Below are 27,263 nucleotides of genomic sequence, written 5' to 3'. Positions count from 1 at the left end.
GCATGTTTTATATACTGTAAGCTGACCTGAACTTTAATGAGGAGGCAGGTTAGAAGCCCAATTTAAGAGATGTTTTTGTTTCGGTTTCCCCATAACTAGGAATGAGGTTACTGTTCATTTATGTTGTAAGGAAAAAGCCATGAAACTGTGAAAAATGTGGTTGTCTTAACTAAGTGCTGGCATACATTCTGCTATAAAATGAGACTGAATAATTTGACACTAGGCATTTATGTGAAATAGAAATAACTGAAGTATAGTAGACATGTGTGCTCATTAACTGGGTGTATCTACAGTTAAGATTACATAGGTGACAAGTCAACGAACCTTCAAAGTTTTATGTAATTTTTATTAAAATACTGTACTGTTTTTATATTAAATATCCAAAACTGTTTACAAACAAAAGTTGATCAAACACAATAAAAAAGCAATAAACACAATTTAAAACAGCAGCACCAATAAGGGAAGCAACCTAAAATCACTTAACATTAAGAATAAATCCAAGAAAATTAGCCACTGATTGCCTATTACAATTTTTGAAGAGTAAAGAAGTGTTAACCTGTTGCCTTAACCTGCGTTAGTGCAACCTTCCCCAAACAGGTGCTGTCCAGGTATATTGGACTACAGGCCACATCATCCTCAGCCAGCCCCAAGGCTGTGTTAGTTCCTCCCAAATTTGCCTGGGGAGTAGATATTCAATAAATGGGCTGCCATTACTGAAAATACTCTTCTTAGTCCCCACCAGCCTGGTCTCTTAAAAGGGGAATACAGAATCTGAAGCAGACCTTAGATTTTGGGTAAGGTTATACAGGAGAAAACAGTCCTTTAAGTATCCAGATCTCCAGCCTTGTAAGGCTTTAAAGGTCAAAAACCTGCACCATCAATTGTGGCTGGAAGCACACTGGAGCCAATAAAGGCAGCTCTATGAAGCTGCTGTAGATTTTGACTAGTATATACCTCTGGCTTGAATCAAGGGCCGGTTTGCATGATCAAAGAAGCCACAGTGGCTTATTTTAACTGGCGGTGTGTGCTGGCTGCCATTTGCCTAATTACCCACCTGGGCCTGGCTTGTGTCATCTGAACCTGGGTGGCATGGCTTGTTTGAGGGAGAAACAGTTCTCAAAAAAGCCTACAATACGCCTGCATTGCTGATTAATTTTATTGTGCAAACCAGTGAGTAAATAAGAATACTTGGAAGTTTGAGAGATAGTAGAATCTAGGTCTGAAGGAAGAGTATACAAGTTTCAATAGATACTGATTCGTCTTCTTCTAAACAAGAAGGCATTTACATGTAATGGCTATACATTTTTATAGTAGTATTTTGTTAGTATTGTAAATAGATCCCAAATTTACTTAGTTTAATCCCTGAGAATGAGATCTTAGTTATACTTTCAGCATTACCTTTTCAACTAACAATTGGCAACTTTTTGCCTTCAGGCAGACACTTTTGCTCAACCTCTAATATTCTCCTATACCTAGCACAAGATGAAACTAAAACGTTAAAAACCTAAAATTTTGATACATCATTATGGATACTTCAGTACTACATAATCATAGTTGTATAAAATTCCAAGACTTACACACAACTATAAAAGCATTTGTTAAATTAAATAAACATTCTAGCTGTACAATGCCAATAATATTTTATAAAAATAATGTCTTAATGTTTTAAGTTACATGGTTTTACTGCATGAACATGGCTTGTACCCAAGAAGTAAATCCCACATTTGAGCAATTCCTGAGTATTTCTGTAAGAATCTCTCTGACTCCATATAACAAAGCAATGCTCTCCCTGTATTCATAGTCCTTACTCCTAGCTCTCACCCGCTCTGCCTTTTTGCTATCATTCTCCAAACTGCCAGCCTACTGTTAAACTAAAGTAGTTTTCAAATCCATTAAGAACAATATTGGTAAAACTTATTCAGGAACCCCTCTTTTTAAAAGATGTTTTAGAACCTTAACGTATGCATTAATAAAAACACATCGATTTGGTAAGTTGAGTTCTTTGTAATATAAGAGAAAATGGTGTTAAAATTAAAAATATGTGTGTTTAAAGGGCAAATAAAGATTCTTATGACTGATGAAGTGCAGATTACTTGTTCCATTGGATCTCTGTTCCATTTGTGTGCTCTATGCTTCCACTGGTGTTGAGAGCCTTCTTGAGATGCTTAGATTCCAGCTTATATTCTTCCGACCTTTTCCTCCATGTCCCCCTCCCAGGAACACAATTACAACAGTCTTCTCCGGACTTTGGCACAGAATATTTGCATAAGCAGAGAGGAAATACTTGCAGTGCATAGTTTTATGTAGAAAAATTATCTGCTCTAAAAAAAACCCATTGTGCATCGTTTCACAATTGTAGTGATCTTTCAAAAACTCAAGTGATAAATTCAACCCAACATGATCTAAAGTCTGTAACAATTTTGTTTATGCAACATATAGGATCAAACTTTTTGCAGCTTTTTATGCCTTGACAACATCTTCTGTTTTGAGTGGTGGTGGCGTTACAGTTCTACATTAAAAACATAAAACAGCTAGTTACTAAACTGGGTATACTTCATATTTGTGGCAGTGTGTCAAGCTTGTAAGCTAGAGATTTTGTAATGGGTAGAGTTAAGGATAAACTGGATGCATTTTTACATCACAGCAAAACAGCAAGAAACTGTAGACAATCCAATGTACTTTAATAAATTAGTCTTGTTTTTTAAAGTGCCACATCTACACCAAGTTGTTACATTAGGAAAACAACTGCAGTGTTGTTTTGAGCCAAGAAAATCAGTGTCCATCCTACCAAAAGTATATAATGCATCTGTAGAAAAGACAGACTGCTACCTGTAAAAACAGGTAAAAATGGAAAAGACAGACTGCTACCTGTAACTGTAGTTCTTTGAGTGGTCATCTGTACATTCATGCATATGTGCTCTGCACCTGCCTGAAGCTTTGATTCGAGAAACGTCTATAGCTGAGGAGTTTTGGCGGGAACCCTTCCCCCAGCGTCCCAGTGCGCATGTCCCTAGCGGGTTCTCACTTGTGCCCTCAGTGCCTTGAGACTGACATTGTAGCCTTGGAACCGAGAAGAAATACTTCCAGTACTCAACATCAGACTCGAGTATGACACCGAAGAGGGGACAGTGAGTTGGTTGTGTGAATGCACAGATGACCACTCAAAGAACTGCAGTTACAGGTAGGAACTGTAACTGCCTTTCTTCGTGTTCTCTGCACATCACACATATGGGCGAGTGGCAAGCTAACGTACAAGTTGGTGGCTCAATGTCCTATTACAATACAGATGAAAGGACAGCACGACCAAAAGTACAGTCAGCTCTAGCCCAAACATCCAATCTGTAGTGTCTAACAAAAGTAGACTGTGTCGACCACGTTGCAAGGCGGCACAGTTTAGGGATGGAAGCCCCCAGGTCGAATGCGGCCGACGTCACTACCGCAACAGTAGAGTGAACTCAGACTGGGACAGACAGTTCGAGTCCAGCCCAGGATGCGAAGCACTGAATTTAGAAAGGCTGACCTTTCCATTTGTCACTGTAGCAGACAAAGAGGCAAGGCGAAAGTCTGAACTGCTCAGTCCTCGACTTGCAAAAGGCCAGGGTATGCCAAATGTCAAGTGTGTGCAGAATTGACTTCAAAGGTATAGATGGGGAGGCAAAGCAAGCAAGTAGAATAATGTTCTGGATTAAATGAAAATCAGACATCACTTCGGTAAGAAAGAGGGATCAGGTCTGACAGCCACCTTGTCCCTGTGAAAGGTGAGGTAAGGCTGGTCTACTCTGAGTGCACAAAGTTCATTACCCTGGCATGCAGAAGTAACAGCCAAATGCCACCTTCAAAGAAAGAAGATGCAAGTCCATTGTTGCTAGTGGCTGAAAAGGTTTAGATGAGACTGCCTTTAGTACTACCAACAGGCTCCAGCTTGGTATCATAGAGCGAACAGGTGGTGCCAGGTTTCTGATCCCCTTCAGGAATGTCTTCACTGTTGGATGCAAGACTGAAAAACCCTCAACAGGAGGGCGAAAAGCAGAAACAGCAGACAAGTAGACCCTTACAAACTACAAGTTGAGTCCTTTCTCAAAGAGGGACAGGAGAAACAAGGATTTGGTGCAAAGAGCCCCGCAATGGGTCGGGTAAAGGCAGAGAAAGCAGTCCCTTTCTTCATGCAAGATGGCTGTGTGGAAGGCTTACGCACAGCATTGAGGATTCTCTATATCAACGGCGGAATTGGTTCAGTCTGTGTTACTCAGTCTTCCATGCCATCAAGCAAAGGGTTGCTAGGTCTGGGTGCCAGACTCCTGTTCTCCCTGGTGAGGAGGGACAGATGCGTCAGATGATGGTATCGACCCTGCCTCTTTCTGAGTAGCAGGGCAAACCAAGGTTGATGAGGCCACCGCAGAGTTCTGAGTATGCACTTGGTACCGTCTGTCCCAATCTTTGCCAGGACACTTGTAATTAGCAGGAGCAGAGGAAAAGGTAGTACAACACTCCATGGGAGAATGAAAGCATCTCCCAACGAATCGGTTCAGTCTGTGTTACCCTATCTTCCACTCTGTCAAGCAAAGGGTCACTAGGTCTGGGTGCCAGGCTCTCCTGTTCTCCCTGGTGAGGAGGAACAGATGCAATGGGAAATGTGTCAGGGTGGACACTGAACCCATAGAATCCCAGAGTAGTTCTGATTCTGAGGAAGAGCAGTCGCTCCTGGGAGAGGAGCGTGCTCCTCTTTCCCAGGACCAACAGCTGACGGAGATTCCTCCCACCCGCATTCCTAGTTTAGTTAGCAGTCCAGGGAGTGAACGAGCACAGATAGCAGACATAGTGGATGCGCGACGCAGATGCAGAGAGCGGCACCAGATGGAGTCGCGGAAAGGAGCGTAGTGCCCGGTTGGCGCGCACACAACGGCTGCGCCCCGAGGATCCAAGGGAAAAGGGGAGGGACTCTCCCTAGTCCTTAAGTTCAGGGGTCTGCCAGTAATTCCCTTTTAAACGGGGACCAACTGTTCCAACTTAGGGCATAGGTACTCTGCTGCTCAGATCTAGTTGCTACCTGTAGAGTTGTTAAGTTGTAAAAGAAGAACAAAGCTTTGAAAAGAATCCCTTTGTCTGTGTCTGGACTTGGCTACTGGATGAGACTGAGATAGCCCTCCAAGGAGCCCTTGACAAAATGATGGTATCAACCCTGCACTTTTCTAAAGCCGCCGAGAAGAGTCTGGCGAACCTGGACGCCTGTCTCAGAACATGTCAGCCCTTGGAGAACGATATGGATGGGGTGGCAGAGCAGGAGGTTCAAGAGTGGAGAAGTCTCGGATTTCACTCTACAACATCGACGTAATCAGAATCAGGTCAGATCTAGATGGTAGGATGGCCATAGGAATTGGTGAAAAGAACACTGGTGGAGCAGCAGGTATCTCCATCAGCACTGGGGATGCTGGTTGATGCTGAGGCCATACAGAGATAACCGCAGCAACTGTCGGAGTCGGCAACCAAGACTGATCCCGAACGTCGGTGGGGAACGTGGTTGGTTTGATCTCAGAACGTACCTGTTGGTCTCTTTGCCTTTTACTTCTTCTTTATTTCAGAAGAAGACTGCACTGCCTGTTTTGGCCTTTGGGGCCTTTTTAGCCAATGAAAGTGTCAGCACCTTCCCCGGAGTAGGGGCTTACTCACATTCAGAGATATTTGTGCGGGGAGCTGGGGGGAGACAACCCCTGACACTTGTATGGGCTGTGGCAAGGCAGGAATTTCCCCAACCAGGGGGTTAGAGACCTGAGCCATAGATGGGTCTGCAACTGCCTGGAGCACTTTTTTTCAGCCTATCAGCCTTATTTCGCCTGTCTTGTTTAGAGAACACCTGGCAATGAGGGCAAGCCTCACCAACATGGCTCTTGCCAAGACAGAAAAGGCACAAAGAGTGTCCGTTGGATGGCAGTAGTTTGCTCCCGCAACAGCCACACTTCCTAAATAGGGCCTTGAGGGCCATATGCCCGCAAGGACAATCTCAAGATTGTGAAAAACAAAATGAAAATAATGCAAAAGATACAGAGAGAACTATATAACAGTAGAGATGGATAGAAAAAAGCTCAGCTTTTTGTAAACAGAAGTGCTTTCAGATGAACTGAATACAGAGAAGTTCCCAGATGAGGCTATTACAATCACAGTCGAAAGAGAACTGTGAGAAGAAGCAGAAACCTGCTCGGGGACATGCACCCTGGGATGGTGGGGGAAGGGTTCCTGCCAAAACTCCTCAGCTATTGAAGTTTCCCAAATCGAGGCTCCGCACAGACACAGAGCCCATATGTGTGATGCACAGAGACCACGAAGAAGAATGGGGTAGGGTGGCCAAAAGGGAAAAGAACTCTAGCCCTCTTTTTCTTTGGTCAGTTCATAAGGTGAATCAGATTGCTTTCTTTGCTTGGCAGTCATCCCCTTGTACTAAGCAATCAGGTATAACAAATGGTCCCCCACAACATAATGTTGCAGTGGGCAGTATCCAATGGTACTGCCACATAGAGTAGACCCATTGAATTGGCCTAATCTAATTAGCATCACCATTGGACACATCAGTGCATCCCTGATGTGTTACCTTGCTTTAACTTGGGTGTATCGTGCAATGTTTTTTGTTTTTTTTTTTAAACCAAACATTTAAAAATGCAGCCAGTCTGCATGGAACATGAGACTTTGGATTTGGCTGAGAAAAGTCCAACAATATCTGGAGGACCAGAGGTTCCTCACCTGACATAGTATCATTTCTGATACTAAATCATGGGATGATCCAAGGGCTGCCTTAAAAAACATCTGCAACCCTGGTTGTTATCATTCGTTGTTCTTCTGTGCTTTGCGAATTTGTTGCTGCGCAGGTATGAAGAGAGACTACGAGGGACAAATAAAAGCAAATGCATGAAAACAAACTGCAACAATGATGCTCTTTTGCAGACATACCTTCTTTAGTATTGCCACTGTCTGATTTGAAACAATTTCCATGCTGTTCTTTAATTCAGAAGTGGTGATAGACGTCTGAGATAATTTTTTAAGACACCGTGCCATACAATATAAGGCTCTCTCCTGTAAAGAAACATAGCTTAATGAGTTGGTGTGTGCTGGGCTTTATAGAACAGTCTTGCAGACTGACTGATGAATGGTTGGATACTCTTTACCATGGTGGCCCCACCTAGACCAGACCAAAATGGTAAAAGTCCTTGGAATCCAGGGGCTCAGTCTAGATTTAGTACTTGAAGTCACGAAGAGTCGGAAGCGACTGACAGAATAAACAACAAAAAACATTGAAATCAATGGGTGTTAAGATAGTCACGACTAACTTAAGTCCCATTGATTTTATGGGATTTATTTTTCCAGGCTTTTTTATCTTTTCAATCTAACTCATTTTATTCTCTGCTGATTGCTTTTATGCTTCCCCTTTAAGAGGTATTATTTTTATTTCTATAATTTTGATTCTTTGAACATCTCCCTGGGAACTCACTGAACTGTACGGCATAAATCCCTAAATTTAAATAAAAATAAATAAATCATCACTCACTAAAACATCACTCAGATGCATCAGTCAATGATGCCAATCACTTCTGGTGACTTCCCAGTCCCTGGCCCCCAGTCTCAAGCCATGATATAAGTATATAAACTATCTGCTGAAATATTACTTGCAAAGATGTTTCACTATGGTTCCTTCTTTACAAAGAAAAGCAGCCTTTCATTAAAAAAAAAGTCATAAATTCAGTTTTAAGATGTTGTTTTTAAAGTTCAGGTTTAAATCAAATAATTTTAAAGAGAGACACGTATTCTAGCTGAAACTAGAGCACCAAGCCAGAGTATTAGTTATTGTTATAGGATTAGTACCAGCTTGCTACAAAGAATCTGGTATTTGGGCAAAAGAAGATTAAGGGTGGCAGGGGTGGATGCATGGGCAAAATGGCTGTTTAAAGTTCTTTAATGGTCAAGATGGCCAAGCATGCCCGCCACATATTTTGTCAGAGAAATACAGACAAATGCCCACAGTAGCAGGAAATTGTTGAAGACTCTTCTAGAACAGGGTGGGCAGAAGGTAGATCAGGTTCTACGGGTAGATCTCTGGGTGATTTGCAGTAGATCTCCAAGACTTTCTGATTTCCAGTACAAGAGCAAGTTGCAAGGGGAAAAAATATCTAGCATGTTTGGCCTTGTGCTAATTGCTTATGTCACAGCGTTCCTCATCTGTAAAATAGTAGTAGTAATTGGTTGCTTTCGACCAAGTCTTTGTTCAGCTCTGCTGGCCAGTTTTAGAGTGTTTAGAGTGAATCCCAGATCTTCAGTAACTCACATGTAGATTTGTATATATCCCAGTGTATGGTTCATGAGACAGAGTAGATAACTGACTGCCCCCACCCTCCCCAAGCCACCCATTTTTGTCTGCCTCTGGATGGTAGTCCTCAGCATTTTGGTAAAAAACAAAATAGATCCCACAAGCCTGAAGTCTAACCACCGCTGCTTTAGAACATGGAGAGGTATCTGGGAATGGTAACTCATTCTTCTGACCCCATTCAGCTGAAGGGAGGCGGCAAGCTGTGTGTGTGTGAAATGAATGAGAGTGACAGAGACCAACAGCTTAAGCATTTTTACATGCAGCAAATCACTGCCTCACATAAGATTCCCAGAAAGCAGTATCAGCATTCCCAAAGGTTCCTTTTTTCATTCAGTTCTTTATCTATATGCCCAATTTGTATATTGGAAATAAAAAAATTACAAAATGCCACCAGTGATCTTTCCTTCCAAAGGAAACCAAACCCTGGTAAACGCTGCTGCTGGAACCTCTAGCCACTTGGGAAAGTGGTAACGAGTGAAACAATATAAAATTCAAAACAGAAAGGTGAAGTTAAAATGTCCAGTTTCTTTCTCAAAAGTTTCAAAAACAGAGCCAGTGTGGTGTAGTGGTTAGAGTGTTGGACTGGGAGTCAGGAGATCCAAGTTCTAGTCCCCACTCGGCCATGGAAGCTCACTGGGTGACTTTGGGCCAGTCATAGACCCTCAGCCCAACCTACCTCACAGGGTTGTTGTTGTGAGGCTAAAATGGAGAGGAGGAGGATTATGTATGCTGCCTTGGGTTCCTTAAGGAGGAAAAAAGGCAGGATATAAATGTAATAAGTAAGTTATCACACCCATATTGCAAGTTTAGATAAGGCAAAATAAAATTGGACTGAGACGACTGGTTTACGAGCCTCTAAATTTTAGAATGGCAGAGGCTCAGCATGGTTGGTGGTGGCTAGCTCGGTGTTCATATACCAAAAGCTGCCGTATTTGCGTCAATTACAAGCAATATTCCCTATGTCAGCCTGCTCCATGCCCATAATCTACTCCTTGAACCAAATACCTAGTCATCCTAGAGCATGGCTGCTCTAGACTGAGTACAGGAGAGGGAGCGAACGCACAGACCTTGCTGACACGCTGGGCAAAGCATAGCCAAGGAAAAGAAGAAGGCCATGCCCCACAGTTGTGATATCCTTCCCTGCTTATGTCTAATTCACAGAAACTATATTAACTCCAGAAAATCAACATTACCTTATCTGAACTGCAGGTAACTATTGTAGCATTACTCCACTTACACGCAGCAGCATTTCGTCCAGTTATATCCTCCTATAATAAATTAGAATGTTAAGTAGAAACATTTAAATTTAGATGTTTCTGCATACCTCTTTCCAATGTAATGAACTTAACCATTCAGAAATGATTGCACATGTACAGACCAATGCATATGCAAGGAGCTGGGACTCACCAACCAGCCCTGCCTCCTGGTATCCACGTATACAGCACAAACATCTGCAATGACAGGGCCATCATATATACAGCTGTATGTGCAAAGACATTCACACAATCTAGAACCCTATGCAACATACATTCCAGGTTCCGTTGAAGCCTTCACAAATACAGCTACACATGAAGACTGCCTCCCTGGAGGCATTCACATTCTGTATGTGGGGCCAGGCTAACTGGCACATCCCAATTTCCTGCTCATGCATTAGTCTACATGCAAATAATGACTTCTGAATAGGGCTTAATTCACTATTAGTCACTGACCATACCTCATCAGTGGCTTAACTCAATGTATTTGCCAATATCAGTTGAATCTAATATTTCATCCTCTACCCTGCCAGCATCTGGGATGTCCCTTTGCATGCTCGTTCTGATAGCCAGTCACCTAACACACCAGAAATCTAGCCAATTTTTCCAGGCTTGATGGCTGTTTTGCACAAAGGATGCACAAACTGGAACTGTGACAAGCTGAGACCAGTGAGAAGCAACGGACCTTCAGTTTTCCTTCAAAGATCTGATGAGAGTCAAAATTATCTGTTCATTGCAATTGTGTTTTATCACATATGGTCCTACTTGGGGGGGGGCACAGTAGAGCTGTTTGCAAATGGCCTTTTGAAGTTCTCCACATTACTTGTGGACAGAGAAATCTGGGAGACAATTTCACCGAATTTCCCAGGGGGAGGAGAAATTCTCAACAGCTTCTCCCAGAGCTTGTGACACAGCTTCGTTCTTTTTTCCTAAGGGTTTTGAGGGTTTTCGTGCTGCAACAGCCTCAGCTGTCTTGGCAGGCTGGCCCCCAGTTCGCATCCACTGCAATGCAGTTTGCATCCACCGCAGTGTCTAGCTCCAGGGATGAGGTGGAGTCAGTGCTCCGCCAAAATCTGTTCTCTAATTTCCTGAATTTTTCTCCCCGCAGCAAAGAGGCTTCCATTGCTCTGCCTCATTCAGGATGTTTTATAATTTATTTTTGTGGTGTTTTTGAGCGTACCTAATCACAGCTAGCCTCCCTGGCTGCATGCACATCCTGATGTGAAAAAGCCCTATGGGAGGAATTACCTCATAGTGTCTTAAACTGGGCTTTATTGAAGTGTAGGAAGCTGGGGCAGGTACAGGCTGCCAGAGAGATGACTGTACAATGAAAAACATGACATTTGCACTCGCTCCTCAGCCACTTCCTAAGTAAGGGAAGCCCAAGACACCCAAATCCAGCCCATGAGAATTTCTCCAAAATTTCTTTACCATTCAATTTCTTTTCAAAAGCAATTTCTCTTCTATCAAATGAGAATGGTCAAAAAAAATCCAGGAGAAATTTTCGGCACAGCACCAGCGGGGAGTGTGTATCATCTCACTTTCTGCATATTACTTCCTTCGGTTGCTGGAAGCAATAGAATTAGATTTTAACTGGCACATTGTCAAATTTCCTGATTTACTGGTATTCAGAACTTTGCGTATGCTGCTTCAGGTCACTGTGCCTGTTGTTCAGCTGCTGACCTGTCTCCCCCAGATCTCAAGTGTCCACGTCCCATTTATCTTAGGTACAATTTTCCCCTTGTGTAAATATTTTTCTGGTGGGTGTAGTCACTTCTCTGCTACTGCCATTCTTCTGCTTGGTATCAGGTATGAATACACATCCTTCCAAGAAATTTTTATCCATTTGCAGCGGATTTATCTGCTTGCTTTGCACCTCATGAGACTCTTCCAGATCAGCTGATGTGATTGCCTTTTCATGCACATGGATCCTTCCTTTATGCTGTTTAGGGTTAGAAACACCACTGGAAACAACCCCAAGTCTTTACTTGTCTCTCCTGAATGCATTTAGGAGAGAATGCACTTCGTTCCCAAGTGTTTTGAAGCTGGATAGCTTCAAAACACTTTTCAACACAGATCACAACCCTCTTTTCAACACAGTTCATAACCCTCCACTGTCCACCATCTGAGATTGGTTCATCTGTATTTATAGTCTTGGATAAACAAGTGTACACTTCTCTGGTACTGTATGTTTAGATAATGCGCTAGTAAACAAGTGATCTGATAACCAGAAATCCAGATGTCTATCTTGCTGGTTACTGATAAACAAGTTATAATATTCTTAAGTCCCTATTTGGCTAACCATCTGGACATGATGGCTTTTCAAAGATGTTAAGCTGTCCAGTTTACTATAATCAATGCACAATCAGGAAGGTTCATCAGATGATCTTAACCTTCTTTGTAAACAAATTATTCTATCATTTCCAGGGAAACTCCAATGTAAGAATGTCTGTCTCCACAAGTCTGTTTTGCATGTTTCTGTTCTGATTAAAAATTATTAGTGGCCCCATGCTAGAGATGTATGGTGCTTCCAGACAAAGCTTTTACTGTGCAATCACCCTGTCTCTTCCATGGAATTTTACAAAAGGTCCAGGCATCTTACATGGCTTCCACTAGTAACCCTCCCATGTTTCCCCAATGTTTCTTAACAGAGAAAAAAATATGTTAAGCAGGCAATGACAGAATTGCTGCACAATGCCTTTTCACTGGTAGCACTAGGAGCCCTCCATCTGAAAGCCCCATTAGACAACCAGCAATACCCGAGAGATTCGGACCCTACATGTTAAGACATTCAGTGTAATCCTATACCTGTCTACTGAGAAGTAAGACCCATGACTGCTGGGATGCAGCCTAACAGCCTTTGGAGCTTCCAGGCTACTTCCTAGATCACAACATATTCCCCATGACAGCCCTCCCCACTGTAGCCAGCTCCCTATGTCAAATATTTAGCTGTGCTGCACTTAAAGAGTACAGCTTCTCCAGGATTAGTACAAGAGAGGCTAGAAAAAGCACATACACACATCTTGCTCTCTTATCATGCTAGACCCCGGATCATCCAATGAAGCTGATTGGTGGGAGATTCAGGACAGATAAAAGGAAGTGCTTCTTCACACAGCACATAGTGAAATTATGGCATTCGCCAAATGTAGTGATTGCCCCCAACTTGAGATTAGACAAATCCATGGAGAATAAGGCTACCAATGGCTACGACTCACGATGGCTATATATTACCTCCAATAGCAGAGGCAGTGTGCCCTGCATACTCCTTGCTGAAGAGCATAAGTAGGATGGTGCTATAGTACTCATGTCCTACTTGTGGGCTTCTCACAAAAAGCTGGATGGCCACTGTGTGAACAGAATCCTGGACTAGATAGGCCTTCAATCTGATTCAGCATGACTCTTCTTACATCTTATGACATTTTGAACAGAGCATAGCCTGGACAAAGGGAAGGAAGAAGGCTGTGTCCAACACTTATGCTTACTTCAGAAACTACAGATGTATATTTACTCCAGAAAAAGCAACATAACGTTAGCTGAATTGTAGAAAACTACCCTGGTTATACAGCTTGCACTCAGCAACATCTTGACTAGTTATTTGTTCCTACAATAAATTAGAATGTAAGTAGCAACATATTAATTTAGATGTTTCTGTATTTCTCTTTTCAGTGTAATAAACTCTCAATTATATTAGCAGTCAATGACATGATGATATTACTGTGATCAATTGTAGAAATCTGAGAAATGTTTCTGGCAAGTAATCATTTGCAATAACTAGTTTATAGTTTGGTTGAGCATTGTTAATTTTCCAGTTCACTTCTAAACATTTCTTTGACCAATGCAGTTCCTCTCTTTATTAAAAGTAACACATAAATTTTAAGATCGTAACTTAAAATTTACAAATTTACTTACAAAAAGTAACTAGACACATTTTGAAGTATATCTGTTTTAATGCAGGCTACAGCCAAAACTCCTTAAAACAAGTGAATGGCATAAAACTGAGAGCAAGGCACATGCAAGCTGAGCTACTTAAGTGTTCTGGTTTCCATTTTGCCAATAAATAAAAAGCAGCCACCAAGGCTGTTAAATTAAGCCAACAATGAGTTATATCTGAACGTATCTCTCCACTGACAGAAGGCTCTTTGATCGAGAGGAGGTTTCCATCAGTAGAATGGGGAGGCAGGCAATTATTGCTAATTCACCTTCCCCCCTGCACCACCTCTCACACTGTTCTGTAGAGTCTCCCAACCTTCTGGAGGAGATTGGAAGGGCACAGCAGCAGAAAAGGGGAATCTACAAAAATCACCTTTATCCCCTTCTGCTGATGGGTGCATCTCTTGGACCAAAGAGCCTTCTCTCAGCAGAGGAGCACTATCGGATGCAACCAAATATGCTTCAGTGGTTTGGAAAACTCAACAATGCCCTTCATTTACCAACAACCTTAGTCTTAGGAGATTCTGCACCTTTAAAATCAATAGAATGCCATGGTTGGTACCCAAGCACCATGCATCAGTACTCATTGCACCAGCAGCTGCCACAAGCACCAGATATACGTAGGGATGGGTTTCAGTTAGTTTTTGGCCAGAATTTATCCAATTTGCACCTCCCAAAGCCAAATGTGTACCCAAACTCAATCTGCAGTCTAAAGTCCGTTTCCAAGCCTGCAATATGATTTGTGCATCAAGAAATGTGTTCGAAAAATACATATATTTGAACAATTCACATAAACACACTTTAGTTAATGGGAGAAAATGCATGCATTTGAAAAATGCACACAATGTGTACATTTGGAAACATGCACACAAAGATATGCATGAATTTTCATGTGAAAAAAAGAAAGAAAAGCTCCCAATCTGATACAGACACATCGGAATGAGCTTCAAGGCAGAAATCAGACAATCTCACTGAGCTCATGTTTTGCTGATTCACACATCTCTAGATGTATGCTGAGATTCAAAGAGCACAAGCAGAAACCATTTCTCTGCATATGTGGAACTGCCCATTCCATACTTCTGCACACTACATTAGTGCTCTGGGGAATGTCTTCACGCTCAGAGGCAACTTTTGGGCTGCAGAGTACAAGAGAGGCAGAAAGCACCAATGTATGTGTGACCATTTGGATCTCAGCAACTGTGTACTGGTGCTTTGCAGAGTTGTTAACCAATTTATCCGATTCATCACTGTACATATCAAAACACACCTCTTCAAAGAGACAGAAGAGTAGCACTGAGACAATCTACAGAGATTGCACAACTGTTTCATTCTTTTCAGAAGAAGTAGGATTTTCTGAGGTGTCAAAAAGAGGTGAAAGATGCATGTGGGAATGACTGATAAATATAGGAGAATGAGTTCCTTGAGTGCTATTAGCCCCCCTGAATGTCATTTTTTGATAGAAAGGCGGAGTACAAATCAAATCAATAAATACAATTTAACTTTTTTCCACTATCACCAGAGGACAGAGATTTGTTACTTATTGCTTGCCATCTAGGGCAGAGGGTGTTTCACCCTGTTCTTGTTGGTAATGGAATTATTAATTATTTTGATATGGATGTTTTATTATGTACTTGTTACGACATTGTTCCAATTCTTCTTTAAGATGGATAGGAATGTACATGCCTTCCTGTGAACCGCTTTGAGCATACCGTATATGGAAAAGCAGTATATAAATAAAACGATGGATTACAATATCATATCATGTAGACACCCCATAAAAAGTGAGTAAGCAAAGAGTGGCAATTCCAGAATAAACAGAGTGGAAGCATCACAATTAAAAATAATCCAATCCAATACTTTGACCAATGGTAGCATTCCTTTGCATCAACCACATCTATACCACACACCAGCCTTTTTTACATATTAATCCCATCATCTCAATTGTATGTAAGAGGTTCCTGCAACATTCAATGAACTAAACCAATTCACATTACAAAAGCAAACCACACACTACATCCCTGTTTTCCTCAGTCGATCACTTCCCTGTCATTCTGCTCTACAAGAGCAACCTCTCTACCTGAACATAAGCACAGAAAGTCACAAGGTGACCACAAGGTAAATGTAAAGCAAACTTTGTTTCATGACCATTTAATATAAATCCAATCTTGTTTTAACATTTGGAAACAGCCACAGTAGTTTTCCTTTGTGAAAGGTTACTAGCTGTTCATCCCTTGGCAATTAAAGTGCCTGCTATATTTTCTACATTTTGGCACAAAGATCTCTGGCAATGGACCCACCACCACGATGGGAAAGTGACTTGCCACGAACCAGTGGGAAATCCCTTTCTCTAGAATAGAACACAAAAGGGATTAGTTTCTAAGAGGAAATGATAGCTGCTCCTAGCAATGTGTTATGGAATTGGGATAATGTTTTGGTCCGCAATTTTCATACATTTGGAGGGGATGGGTATAAAGCACAAATGAATTAATCTTCAAGAGTGGGCACATTCCAATAATTTGCAGTGGGTGGCCTTACCTTTAAATAAAGGGTTTCTTTATATAAGAAGAATGAATTATTCCATCCCCCAAAAAGCTGAATTAGCTGCTGTCAGCAGCCCAGCCATGTTTCTGGGACAAAATGCCCATGAGAATATTATGTCATGAAACAGCATTGGTCCCATGGGCAGTCTTGGGAAGAAAAGATGGCTGCCCCTATTATGGCCGAAGGGAGTGGCCATCTTTTACCCCTTGGCTGAGAGAACCAACCACCACTTGAAGTAATGGCAAGATGTTTTTGTTTTGGTAGTGTAAAAGAAATAAACACTTGGGCCCCTCATATTTAAAGTTAAGTCCTCCCCAAACAATCTTAGACTTCAGCCACCCCAAAAGGCACAGAATAGCCTTCGCCCACTTTTGTGAGGAGACAAATGGTGCTGTGAAAGGATATTTGGCACAACTTTACTTCTGGATAATAATTATATAAATTACATCTGTAATCAGTCCAGGTCATTCAATTGTTTATGTGAACCTAGCCACCTGTATGTTGGATAATAAAAAAAACACACACATGCAATCATGAGACCATAACTAGATTTGTTAATAATATATGTAAACTTCAGCTACTACCCAGCAAAGATTTACAGTTGGGTCAGCAGCTGAGATGTTTGTCCTTGAGAAAAGAGACTGCAAGGCAGTAAGATGGAAGTAGAAGAATTTCTCTCCCAATTCAAACACCACTGAAGCAAATTAACAACACCAAAATTATGTATATTTCTCTTGCTGTGTTTATTATCAGTGGTGGGAGGCAGAGCTGTTTACAAGCATCTTCCATTTCACCCATTAAGTACTTTTCCAGCATCTTTCATCCTGCAACTTCCACATTATCTTATAACACCATCTTTTCTGATCTAAAGCCCTGCATCTGGTCTGATTTTCCATCACCATCTTACCCATCATAGCTCTTCATGAAAGAACTAAAGAGAACATTGCAGTTTCTGGCTATGGAAGGAGATTCAAGATGAACACCAACCAGGAATGCTTGATGCTGAGAACAAAGACACTCCTCATTATGAGCTGGTTCATACAATATGGGCTGTCATGTCGTGTGAACCAGCTCATAATGAGGAGTCTCTTTGTTCTTAGCAGCTAGCATTCCTGGTTGCTGTTCACCTTAATTTACCTGCAGGGGCTGTTGTATCATGCCAAATAACTCTAAAACAAGCCATGGGTTATTTGAGAGTTGTCTAACCCTCAAACAACCCCTGCCGCCTGGGTTTGCACAACACGACAAGCCACAGCAAGCCGGGAGCCATGCAAAAATGATGCCAGCAAGCGCCCAGCACGATGCTACAGCCCTGTGGGTAAATTAAGCCATAGTGGGCTGTCTGTCATGTGAACCAAGTCATTGCCTGTTTAGAGACCTTAAGGATTCTTCAGTGGAGATTAACCCAATATGATCCCACCAACACACACATACACACACACAAATCTGTTTAACACTCTGTAGAACCAACAAACATCTCAAACTCTGGCTCCTCTGTTTGAAGTTCCAGGTCAGAGCTCTAGAGAAGCTCATAATAAAGCTCCAGTGTATCTCACTAGCCCTTAGACTAGATTAAACACACCCAACTTTATAAGCAACATTTGGAGTCCCTTTATCCACCTCTCACAAGACTTCCTTGCTCTAGTATTTGTTACCATAATCCGTTTCTTATTTTAATACACTCCCATTGAAGAGGGTTCCTGTGAGTACATGGGGTGGGTTGCAGTGAGGTAGGGGACTATTGGCAAAAACCTGAAACATCAGGCATTAGCATCTTTAACTCTGCCTAGTCAAACCAACTGAGATATTGAGGGTGTTCAGATGATCCCAGGGGTAAAAGAAACCATCATGGCTTCGCCCCCTGCACGTGCTTCATGCGCAACCACTATTTGCATAATTACCCACAATGCAGCATTGGTTGCCGTGTCATCCGAACCCAGTGCGCAGTATGGCGCTGCAAGTCGTGGGTTGTAGGGTGGGTAAGAAGCCGCCCCAGGTGTGCTGTGCACTGGGTTCAGACGACACGGCAACAAGTGTTGCACTGTGGGTAATTATGCAAATGGCGGTCGCACACATGGCACGCACAGAGGGAGAAGCTATGATGGCCTGTTTTACCGCCGTGATCGTCCGAATCCAACCTTTGTGTCCTTTTAAAATTTCAAGTTTTATTATAGTCTACCGTTTTAATCACTTATCTTATTTAATGTTTTGTCTGTATTATATTGATTTTATTATTATTTTACAGCCCTGGGAACTCTCTGATTAAAGGGTGGAATATAAGCATGTTAAATAAAAAAATTTCAGAGTACAGCATTTATTCATAGTTCCCACATATTACACTTTATTTCCATTATGGAAGGCAATGAGGTTACTAGCATCAAAACTAGAAACATTGCTCAGCATTCTAAAATTGCTCACATACACATACTTTAATTTAAAAAACAAAACAAAAAGCAAAAAGCTACCTACCAGATTATAAATGCTGCGCGTGAGTATATTATCATAATCTCTTCGGGTATCATTCATGCAAACAGATGAAGCATCGGGCACCAGAGCTAGGAACAGTGGCAGAATCCCAAAGATATACCTTAAAAAAGCTAGATTACAAAATTACATTGAATTAGTTAGTACCAAGATGGTATATGCTCAGTTGGCTATGGTAACATGCTATAAAATTAAATAGTGCATTATTGGACATGTGTAATAGATTAGTGCTCAGCAAGTTTATTTAGATCCAGGCAGAGGCATTGATATCGTAACTAGAGATTACAGCAAATACCTGTCTTATAAATCAAGAGGGTGTGAAAGCCTCCCATCAAATTCCATTCGAGAAGGGGAAAATTTGAAACCAGATTCCTGGTTTCCCATAACGATAACTCAGGGCTCCAGAGGAACCCTGGCTTATCGTTTATGAGTCACATGCTCATACATGCTGCCCAATCGCTCCCTGCCAGGTAAACAAATCCCAAACTTTCCATCAATGGTTTGATTAGCTTTATGTGTGAACTGGGAACTCTGGCTTCTCTATTCCCAGACAAGCCAGTATCATAAGCCAGTTTGTCATTGGTTTATGATTCTGGCTTGTTGGGGGAGAGACAAGCCAGAGTTCCCAGTATGAAAGACATCCTAGTTCCCAGAAAGTCCGTGGTTTGTTTAGCCACTCCTGCTTGCTGCACAAGGAATTGGGCAGCATGCACAAGCACGCTGTTTTTAAACAATAGGGCAGGGTTCCCCCAGAACCCTGGCTTATTGTTATGTGCAGAACAAGCCTACAGTATATTATTGAAAATTACTTCTCTAGGAAAGACACAATGTATGAATGAGACTGAAAAATTTATTCTTGGAGGCTCACAATCTGTTACATTTTGTATTTCCAAATCTAATTCCAGAGTACAAAATACATATGTAGAACTTTATTTATTTACAGACATGTTAATAAATACCTGAACCTTTACCTATAACCTTTACCTACAATATTTTTTTTCCTAGGAGGGGCCCAATTCTTTCTGGTTGTCACAAGCATATATTTCTCAGGAAATATTTCTCAGCCCATCATAAGTGATGTTACATATATATGTTATCTTTTCAGGAACTGATTTCAAAGTACAAAAATAATATGAAGGGCTGCTCAGCTTCTCCTTATTGGTCTCAGCCATCAGCATGGTGCTGTTCCTTACAATGTGGACAACAAATCTTCCAGACATTGATGAGGCTATTTCATTCACCTGTCTAAAATGTCAGTTTCTTTATGTCAGCAAACTTCTTACTGGATTAGTAAGAACATTTTGCTTCAGTGAATTCAAATAACACATAGGTGTTTCAAATAGTCTAGATATTTCAAAGGATAGCTCTGGATGGCAAGGTCTGCACTTTACACTGGTATTCCTGTGCTCTCAACAGAAATATGGAAAGCAAGTTATACAGTACCCTGACCTGTCAGGTATGTTTTAGAGTGGGCTTATCATACAATTCTGGCAGTATCCTATGTAACCTGTGCTTACCTCTACTGGTGGTGTACACTGGCTAGAATGGGCAAAGACCATCATGGAAAGAAACCACTGTTCTACACAAGTTGCAGAGAAAGATATGTATGCTGGATGTATATCACTTCTCTGCATAACTTCCATATGGACACAATCCAAGATATTCATTTTCATGTGTATACTTTACAGGATATGCATGTCTTATTGAGTTTTCATTATTGTTTTCTTTCAGATGGGATATAAATATACAACACAGATAAGTCTTGACAACATCTTAACATAACTGTTCTGTCCATTTATAGTCCATTTATCTGCCTAAGCACCCAAGAGGCCATCTCATCTATCTGTCAAATCACAAGGAAAAACAGCAACAACAACAAAATTATCAATAACACAGGATATTATAACAGGATAATAACAGTGATGTTTCACAAGTGTTCTAATGAACATCAAACAGCTGAGAAATGTTAAAGCTTTACATGTCCATACATACACATCCCGAATTCTGCAAAGATGGGCCTGAGCAATGGATTCTAAAGTACTGGGGCTACAACTGAAAAGTCCTTGCTCCAACCCATCAGTTTAACCTGCTGCTGCAAGGAGATTCTAAGCATAGCCACATCTGCAGATCTTTATGGATGAGTAGGCTCATAAGAAAACAATCATTCGGTACCATTTTACAAAAATCATCTGAGAGGATAGTTTGGATGTGTAGATTCTGTCCCAGCTTATTGGTTTTGGAGCAGATCCATCCAAACAGTGAAATTATGCTATGGCCAAGCCCCATTTCAGAGGTTCAGCATTCAGGCAGGCCCTGTAACGTACCACTCAGCCTACTATGTATTCTGCCCACTGAGCCAGGATCAATTAAGGTTTTGATATTATCCTGTTTTGAAAATATGCCTCTCAATATTAGTTGCTGGGGAACACAAGTGGGAGGGTGCTATTGCCCTCATGTCCTGCTTGTGCACTTCCCACAGGCATCTAGTTGGCCACTGTGTAAACCAAATACTGGACTAGATATGGCTTTGGTCTGATCCAGGACAGTTCTTATATCTTTCCTGCAAGCAGTTCTCATCTCCTGAGCTAAGGGACTGTTTGGATATTTTTCACATATCCCTGCCATAACTGTTATGCACGATGGAATCACGAGAAGGCTTCAGGTTTATGCATTTCCTCCATGCTTATCTCTCCTGTTCCTCTCGTCATGCCTAGACATGAACAGTGGAAGCAAGGGAGTACAAAATATGCCTTGTACAGAAATTTCTTTAAAATAATTGTGTGATTTACTGGTTCTGGTACATACTTTTATGAGCAGTTAGAAAGTGGGGAGGATCTTTTATAGACTGCAATTCATAAAGTGAAAAAGAGTATGTGCAGTGGTGGTTGTTACGCTCAAACACAACTCTACTATAATGTCACAGGAAACAAAAGAGTTAGGGTGCAATCCTATGTGTGTTTAGACAGAAAAAAATCCTACAACTCCCAGCATGGCTGCCTGGGGCATGCTGCAAGTCGTAGGACTTTTTTCTGTCTCAACATGCATAGGATGGCACCCTTAATTGTTCTTGTTGAGCTGGCACACCTTTTTCAACTTCCAGGAATGTATCTGTACTGGATAATAATATACTTCTGAAACTGCGGGAAAAGTTATACACATTCAGTAGCAATTCCCCTTTAAATCCACTTCTGGTTAGTACAGTGACAGCACAATCCTAAGCATGTCTATTACATCCAATGGGACTTACTCTCATGTAAGTGCTATTGAACTCAATGGGAATTACTTCTAAGTAGAGACATACAGAATTGTGCCACAAGCTACCTAATTCCAGACAGGTGGTGAATTCACACTCTAAATGGGGACACAGGCAACTCAGTTATTAGGAAGACTGAGGCTGCCTGAGACAGAAGATTCTTTGTACCATTAAAGGATGTCTAATTGTTGGTTATTTAACATAAGATTATATTTTTAATGTGGGGAGGTGCCGGTACAATTTCTGCCTCAGGCACAAAAATATCTTAAAATCAAAGTACTTGCATAAGAAATGTTACATTTCTTCCTAATTTAAATGTTTTTCCACTTACAGGAGAAAAGGTATAGTGGTCCTAGGGATAGAAAAACATGGAGGCGGGGTCTAGGAGACCAACAAGAAGAAGGGAAATGGTTAAGCAGCACCACACTCCATTTTCAGTCTCTTGCAGTAGCGTATTGTTAACAAAAACAAAAAAACCCAACAATTGTTTCCCTTAGATTGGCCCTCAGGGGGGACAAGTTTTAGCTACGGCTGTCTGACTTTGCTAGTGGACATTGCAAGTGTCCCCTTCCACACACACACCCAGATGAAGAATCAACACTACACATTATTGTTTTATAACATACAGAATTTTGTCAGGGAGCACATAAGAATAATGTCTAAGTATATATTTACAGAATCAAGGGGGGGGGGCACCACTGAGCAGAAATGTAGAATAAGGTACGATTAATTATGCTGTATTTTGAAGCAATGAGGCGACAAAGGAAACTTTTATTGCATAGGGCCCAGGCACCTTCCTTCCAGACTGCCCCTCCACAGCTGGAAAGCCAGGACTCAAGCCACAATTTTCTGGATATATGCTTTACTGAATACAACCCGTTTTAAAGAGAAAGCAGTCCTGAAATAAGCCTCTCCCTCTTGCAAGATTTCTACCTCCACAGCCTGAACAAAATTAGGCACTGCAGGTGCATATACAATGGGAGCACTAAGCAGAAAAGCTCTCCTATTGCCCCTAACACCTATACACAGCCTGGGAAAGGAGGGCAATCCACTGAGAGGTAGTACATTTTATAACACTGCTTTTCTAGCCAATAGGAAGAAACAGCCATGGATAGGAAACAAATGAGTATGTGAACAACAGGCATGCAAACAAACGAGAATGGCACAGGCAGAGATGCATGAATATTAAGAGGGAATCGCATACTTCTGCAATACTGTTTTCTGATCCTCAACTGGCAGCGTTTCTGTATTATTGGGCATAGCCCGCACAGGGTTTCTAGGACTAGCAGCAAACACTGCTGCCCAGCAGGCTTATCTGTCTCATTCAGTCCTCACCCAATGAAACTGAAAGATTCTGCAGCAATGGTATATTCACTTCCGGAAAGTCTTAACAGTGGGAATAAATATAAGGTTTCAAACAGCACCAGGCTGCCCCTGGGTTTAGGAACTACTACCACAAGCATCTTGATCTTTCTCCCTATGGATTAAAATTCTGCCAAGATAAGACTGTCCATGGAATCACCACCTATCCTCTATCAAGCGTCAATGGAACGGGGCTGTCTCAGTTTCCATGCTGTCCTTAATGTCATGGGGCTGCCAACTTCTGGAACAAGAGGATTGCAGTATGGAAAACAAGAAACGTTCTTGATATTTGCTATCTGCCCCATAGAAATCTATGGAACGGTAGTGATCTGAAAAAAGGCACTTGTTTCCTATATGCAAATAAGGCCAATCCCAAGGGGATCCTATCGAAAAGGTTTGTGGTAAAGGGCACCTCGCTTACTGGCATCTTGACGTTTGGATTCCAGCCTCTCACATTCGATATGTTTATCCTTGCTTCACATTACACAACCTTCTGGGAAATCCTAGGGGTCCACTCAAAACAAAATGGAATTCTTACTTTGTTTTTTTTTCCGGGGGGGGGGGTGGATAAGTAAGTCACTTAAGACGTTAGTATTTCTTGTGGTTTGTGATCATACCTTCATCACTTCTGGCTTTTGCCTTATTGATTGGGTTCTTTCCGGAAAGCTTTACGGGAAAATACAGCAACCCAGGAACCGGGGAAAGCACCTGTAAACAAGCGCCGATTCTGGAAGAGACTTGCCAGCTGGAATACAGCCCGGCACAATCGGTAAGAGGAGGCGGATATACTCGGCTGGCTTTGGCGCATAGACGCCGCGTTTCCTAAAACTCGGGAGCAGGGAAAAATTAGTCTGGAGACAGGCGCGGCGGCAGGTTGGCATCTGCCCCCCAGGGCTGCTCGCTCCGACCTGCCTCGCCCTGGCCGCCGCGAACTTCGCTATCCACTCCCTTGCATTTGCCTCGGAGGGATTCCGGGTATCTTTGCCCATTGCTGCTGGGAATCAGGCGCTTCTAGTTTCGTTCTGAAGGAAAGCTGGGAAATTCCCGCCGTTAGGCTGAGGGAATAAAAGCGAGCGAGCGAGCGCGGAGGCTGGGCACTGCACGCGGCGGCGGCGCGAGGGAGACGCTGCCGAGGGCGCGTGCTCGGGAAAGGCGCAAGGTGGGTCGGCGGCTGGAAAGCTGAGAAGGGACCAGAAGAGACGCGCTCGAGGAAGGGGGCGGGAGAGAGGGTCTTCGCTCCCTCTGACGCCTCCTCAGTCGAGTCTAGCGCGGGTAAGCGAAAGGGCCGGCGAGCGGAGCGCTGGCGCTTGTTGCCGGAGGCGAAAGCTTTGTCTGCGCGCGCGCAGCCTCTCCGTCTCCTTACCATGGGACATGGTCCGCGAGGAGGGAGTGTGCCGCTCATGGCGGTGCCAGGGCCGCGTCCATCGTGCTATCGCCTGGAGGCTGCAAATGGCCGGCTACGCGAGCTTTTGTTTGTTTAGAAATAATGTACAAATGCACTTTAAAAAGTTGGGCGCAGCAGCGCGGCCTCGTCTTCTGTGTGGGCACTTTGGGGAACGGAACCGGCTTGGCTGGGCTTTTCGTCTTCCTAGGAGACTTCCGTTAGGGTCAAATTAGTTTCGCTTTCCGGTTGTTGCCGGCGCCGCTAGCAGCGGAGGGAGTCGGCCAGTCCGTCAGCGTGTCACAACTCTGGCCCGGCTGGAACGAAGGCGCGCGCTCTTCCACCTGCGGAGGAAAGGTCGAAAGACTGCCCCGGCAGAAGGGCGCCAGAAGCGCGCGAACACCCTCCGGGGCGCTGCTGCGGCGGGGCGCCCCCTGCACCCTGCTGCGCGCAGTGAAAAAGCGCTTCGCTGCCCCGCCGAGATTCCTCGGCGAGAGGCGTGGACCGAGCAGCGTGTGGGTTTTCTCCTTGTCCCGGCTGAATGGCAGAAGAAGTGGGATTGGCCGGGTCTCCGCTCCCAGCTTCCCCATCAGCGTGTTTACCGAGGTAGCAGCCAAGGCTACATGGATGGGTGGAAAGAACCATTCATGGAAAAGCCAGCAAATGGGAGGTTGGGTGGGGTTTTCTGAGAGGGAGTGGGCTGGCAAAGCCTGGCTTATGTGGCTGTAGCTCTGGCTGTCATTTGCCAGATATTCAAGCTGCAGGGAGCTTTTCCCTTGGACAGAGCTGCTTTTCCCCGAGGCCAAACTCCTCACCCTGTCCCTGGAATGAAGAAAGAATCTTCCCACGGAGGGCCGAGGGTTGCCCTCCACTGGTGAACATTCCTACGGAGTGTTCTGGTGCCCCGTGCACCATGGCCCTTTCCTATTCTGTTCTACTCCAGAATCTGAATTATATGGGCTAATCTAATCTATTCCATATGTTTGCTTAGGGAAATTCAAGCCAAAGTACAAGACAGATGACCCGGCAACTTCCGATTCTGCCCTTATGTGATTCTGCAGTTGTATGATTCTTACTACAACTTTGCCCATATTTTGAAACTTCCAATGGAGAGAATATCATGTTATGTAGCTGGAGAAGGCTATACACAGAACAGACTAACACCCTCAGGGTGCTTCCAGGTGAAGCTTTTACTGTGCAATTGCCCTGCCTCATTCATGGAATTTTACAGGAGATCCACACATCATTGGCACAGTTCGCATGATAAAGACAGTCCACCATGGGCTATGGCATATATCATAGGTCTTGAATATTCAAGCAGCAGTTTGTGTCCTCCAAACAACCCTCACATAACCTGTCGTTTGTTGATGGGTTATGTGATGGTTGCTTAACCCTCATATAACCTACAGTCCTGGGGTTCAGACGACATGACAAGCTATGGCTTGAATATTCAAAATAGCCGCTCCCCTGTACCATGATGGGCTGTTTGATCATGCATACTAGCTCATTATCTTCCATGGGTGCTTCCAGATGGAGGGCTGCTTGTGCTACCACTAAAAAAGCATTGTACAGCTACCCCGCCTTTTCTTTTTTAACATATTTTCCATGGTAAGAAAAACGATGAAAGAAATACTGGGAAAATATGTGTTACAAGTAGAGGACAGCATCTGGTCCCTCTGTAAATTCTGTGGAAGGGTGATGGTGTGATAAAAGCCTAATCTAGAAGCACCCCATTTGTGCCCCTCCTGTGTTTTCCTACAGTTGTTCTGCATTTTTTTCTTACCACAAAAAATCCGCTAACAAGACAGAAGGATGTATAGCTGCACATTCCTTTTGATTAATAGCACTAGGAATCCTCCATTTGGAAGCACACTGAGCCTCTGGAAATGAATCAGAAGATGAGGGAGAATGAGAGGAAAAGGAGATAAAGATAGTCATGTGCTTGGGGCTGAGATGAAAATATGGCAGCATCATGTGCTGATGGACAAACCTTTTTATTTAATGTTATTAAGAACTAAAGTTTCAAAGGCTAACACAGCACAACACTGAGAAACTTCGGTGCACGCTGCATGCATTAGTAGAGGGTGGGTGGGAACTTTACCACAGATTTTTATTTCTGAGGGCCAGCAGAACAGTACTCAAACTAAATGGGTAAAAGCAGGGAACCTTGATGCAGTATTGGCCATAGACTTCCTGTAGTTAATCTTATCTGCAGTCTTCTCTTATTATTCTGTCTCAACACAAATTGCTTAACAGAGAACTGCTAAATCCAGTTGCTTAGCTGAATTTAAACAAAGGAGAAATTGTGCAATAATTTGTGAAGGAAAATGCAGTGTGAAGAAAGAAAAGCATTTTTGTATGCCTGATGTTGTATTATAGTATTCACATTTGCCTGAAATATTAGAGTATGCATATTCTCAATTAGCTTTGCAAGAATAATTCCTGAAAGGCAAGCTAGGGAAGCTTTGTGGACCACAAGTAATGGACAATAATAGCATAGGGTTTCCTTTTCAGTACCTAGGTTGGAACAAGTAGCCATTTCCTAAACAAAATCCGTTGCTTGGCTCCTGTTTAGAAGACTTTGGGGACTATTACTTTGCAAGTTACCTGGAGATGCTTCCAACTTCTTTATCTCTATTGTAGTATGGCGGGAATGGGGACCAAGTAAGAATCACTTAACTGTTCAAGATACACATGGCACTGATCCGG

At 42.7% G+C, this 27,263-nt stretch overlaps 1 protein-coding gene across 2 annotated transcripts; it reads right to left on the bottom strand.

The window, feature by feature from the left end:
• Positions 1-327: 327 nt before the first annotated feature.
• IL7 (interleukin 7) lies at positions 328-25,480 on the bottom strand. Of its 2 annotated transcripts, none has more exons than XM_084849252.1 (5): positions 24,537-25,480; positions 18,544-18,671; positions 9,544-9,618; positions 6,940-7,062; positions 328-2,509 (listed from the first exon to the last, which is right to left on the bottom strand). In XM_084849252.1, exons 1-5 carry the CDS (start codon positions 24,544-24,546, stop codon positions 2,375-2,377), a joined length of 471 nt encoding a protein of 156 aa, XP_084705378.1. In that variant the 5' UTR covers positions 24,547-25,480; the 3' UTR covers positions 328-2,374. The 2 variants fall into 2 exon arrangements, with proteins under 2 accessions (XP_084705378.1, XP_084705379.1); XM_084849253.1 differs by lacking the exon at positions 24,537-25,480 and adding an exon at positions 23,791-24,432.
• Positions 25,481-27,263: the final 1,783 nt, after the last annotated feature.

Source organism: Heloderma suspectum, chromosome 4, assembly GCF_057233095.1.
Source record: "Heloderma suspectum isolate Gila_16-S chromosome 4, 16-S_ref, whole genome shotgun sequence".
Taxonomy (NCBI): domain Eukaryota; kingdom Metazoa; phylum Chordata; class Lepidosauria; order Squamata; family Helodermatidae; genus Heloderma; species Heloderma suspectum.
The sequence above is the reverse complement of the archived record's forward strand: the minus strand, read 5'-3'. Positions and strand labels throughout refer to the sequence as shown.

Coding starts and splice junctions, on each gene's coding strand:
- IL7 (XM_084849252.1), bottom strand. Junction 9,619..18,543: donor CGCGCAGCATTTATAATCTG/GTAGGTAGCTTT, acceptor AATTTATTATAG/GAGGATATAACTGGACGAAA. Junction 2,510..6,939: donor CAGTGGCAATACTAAAGAAG/GTATGTCTGCAA, acceptor TTTTTAATGTAG/AACTGTAACGCCACCACCAC.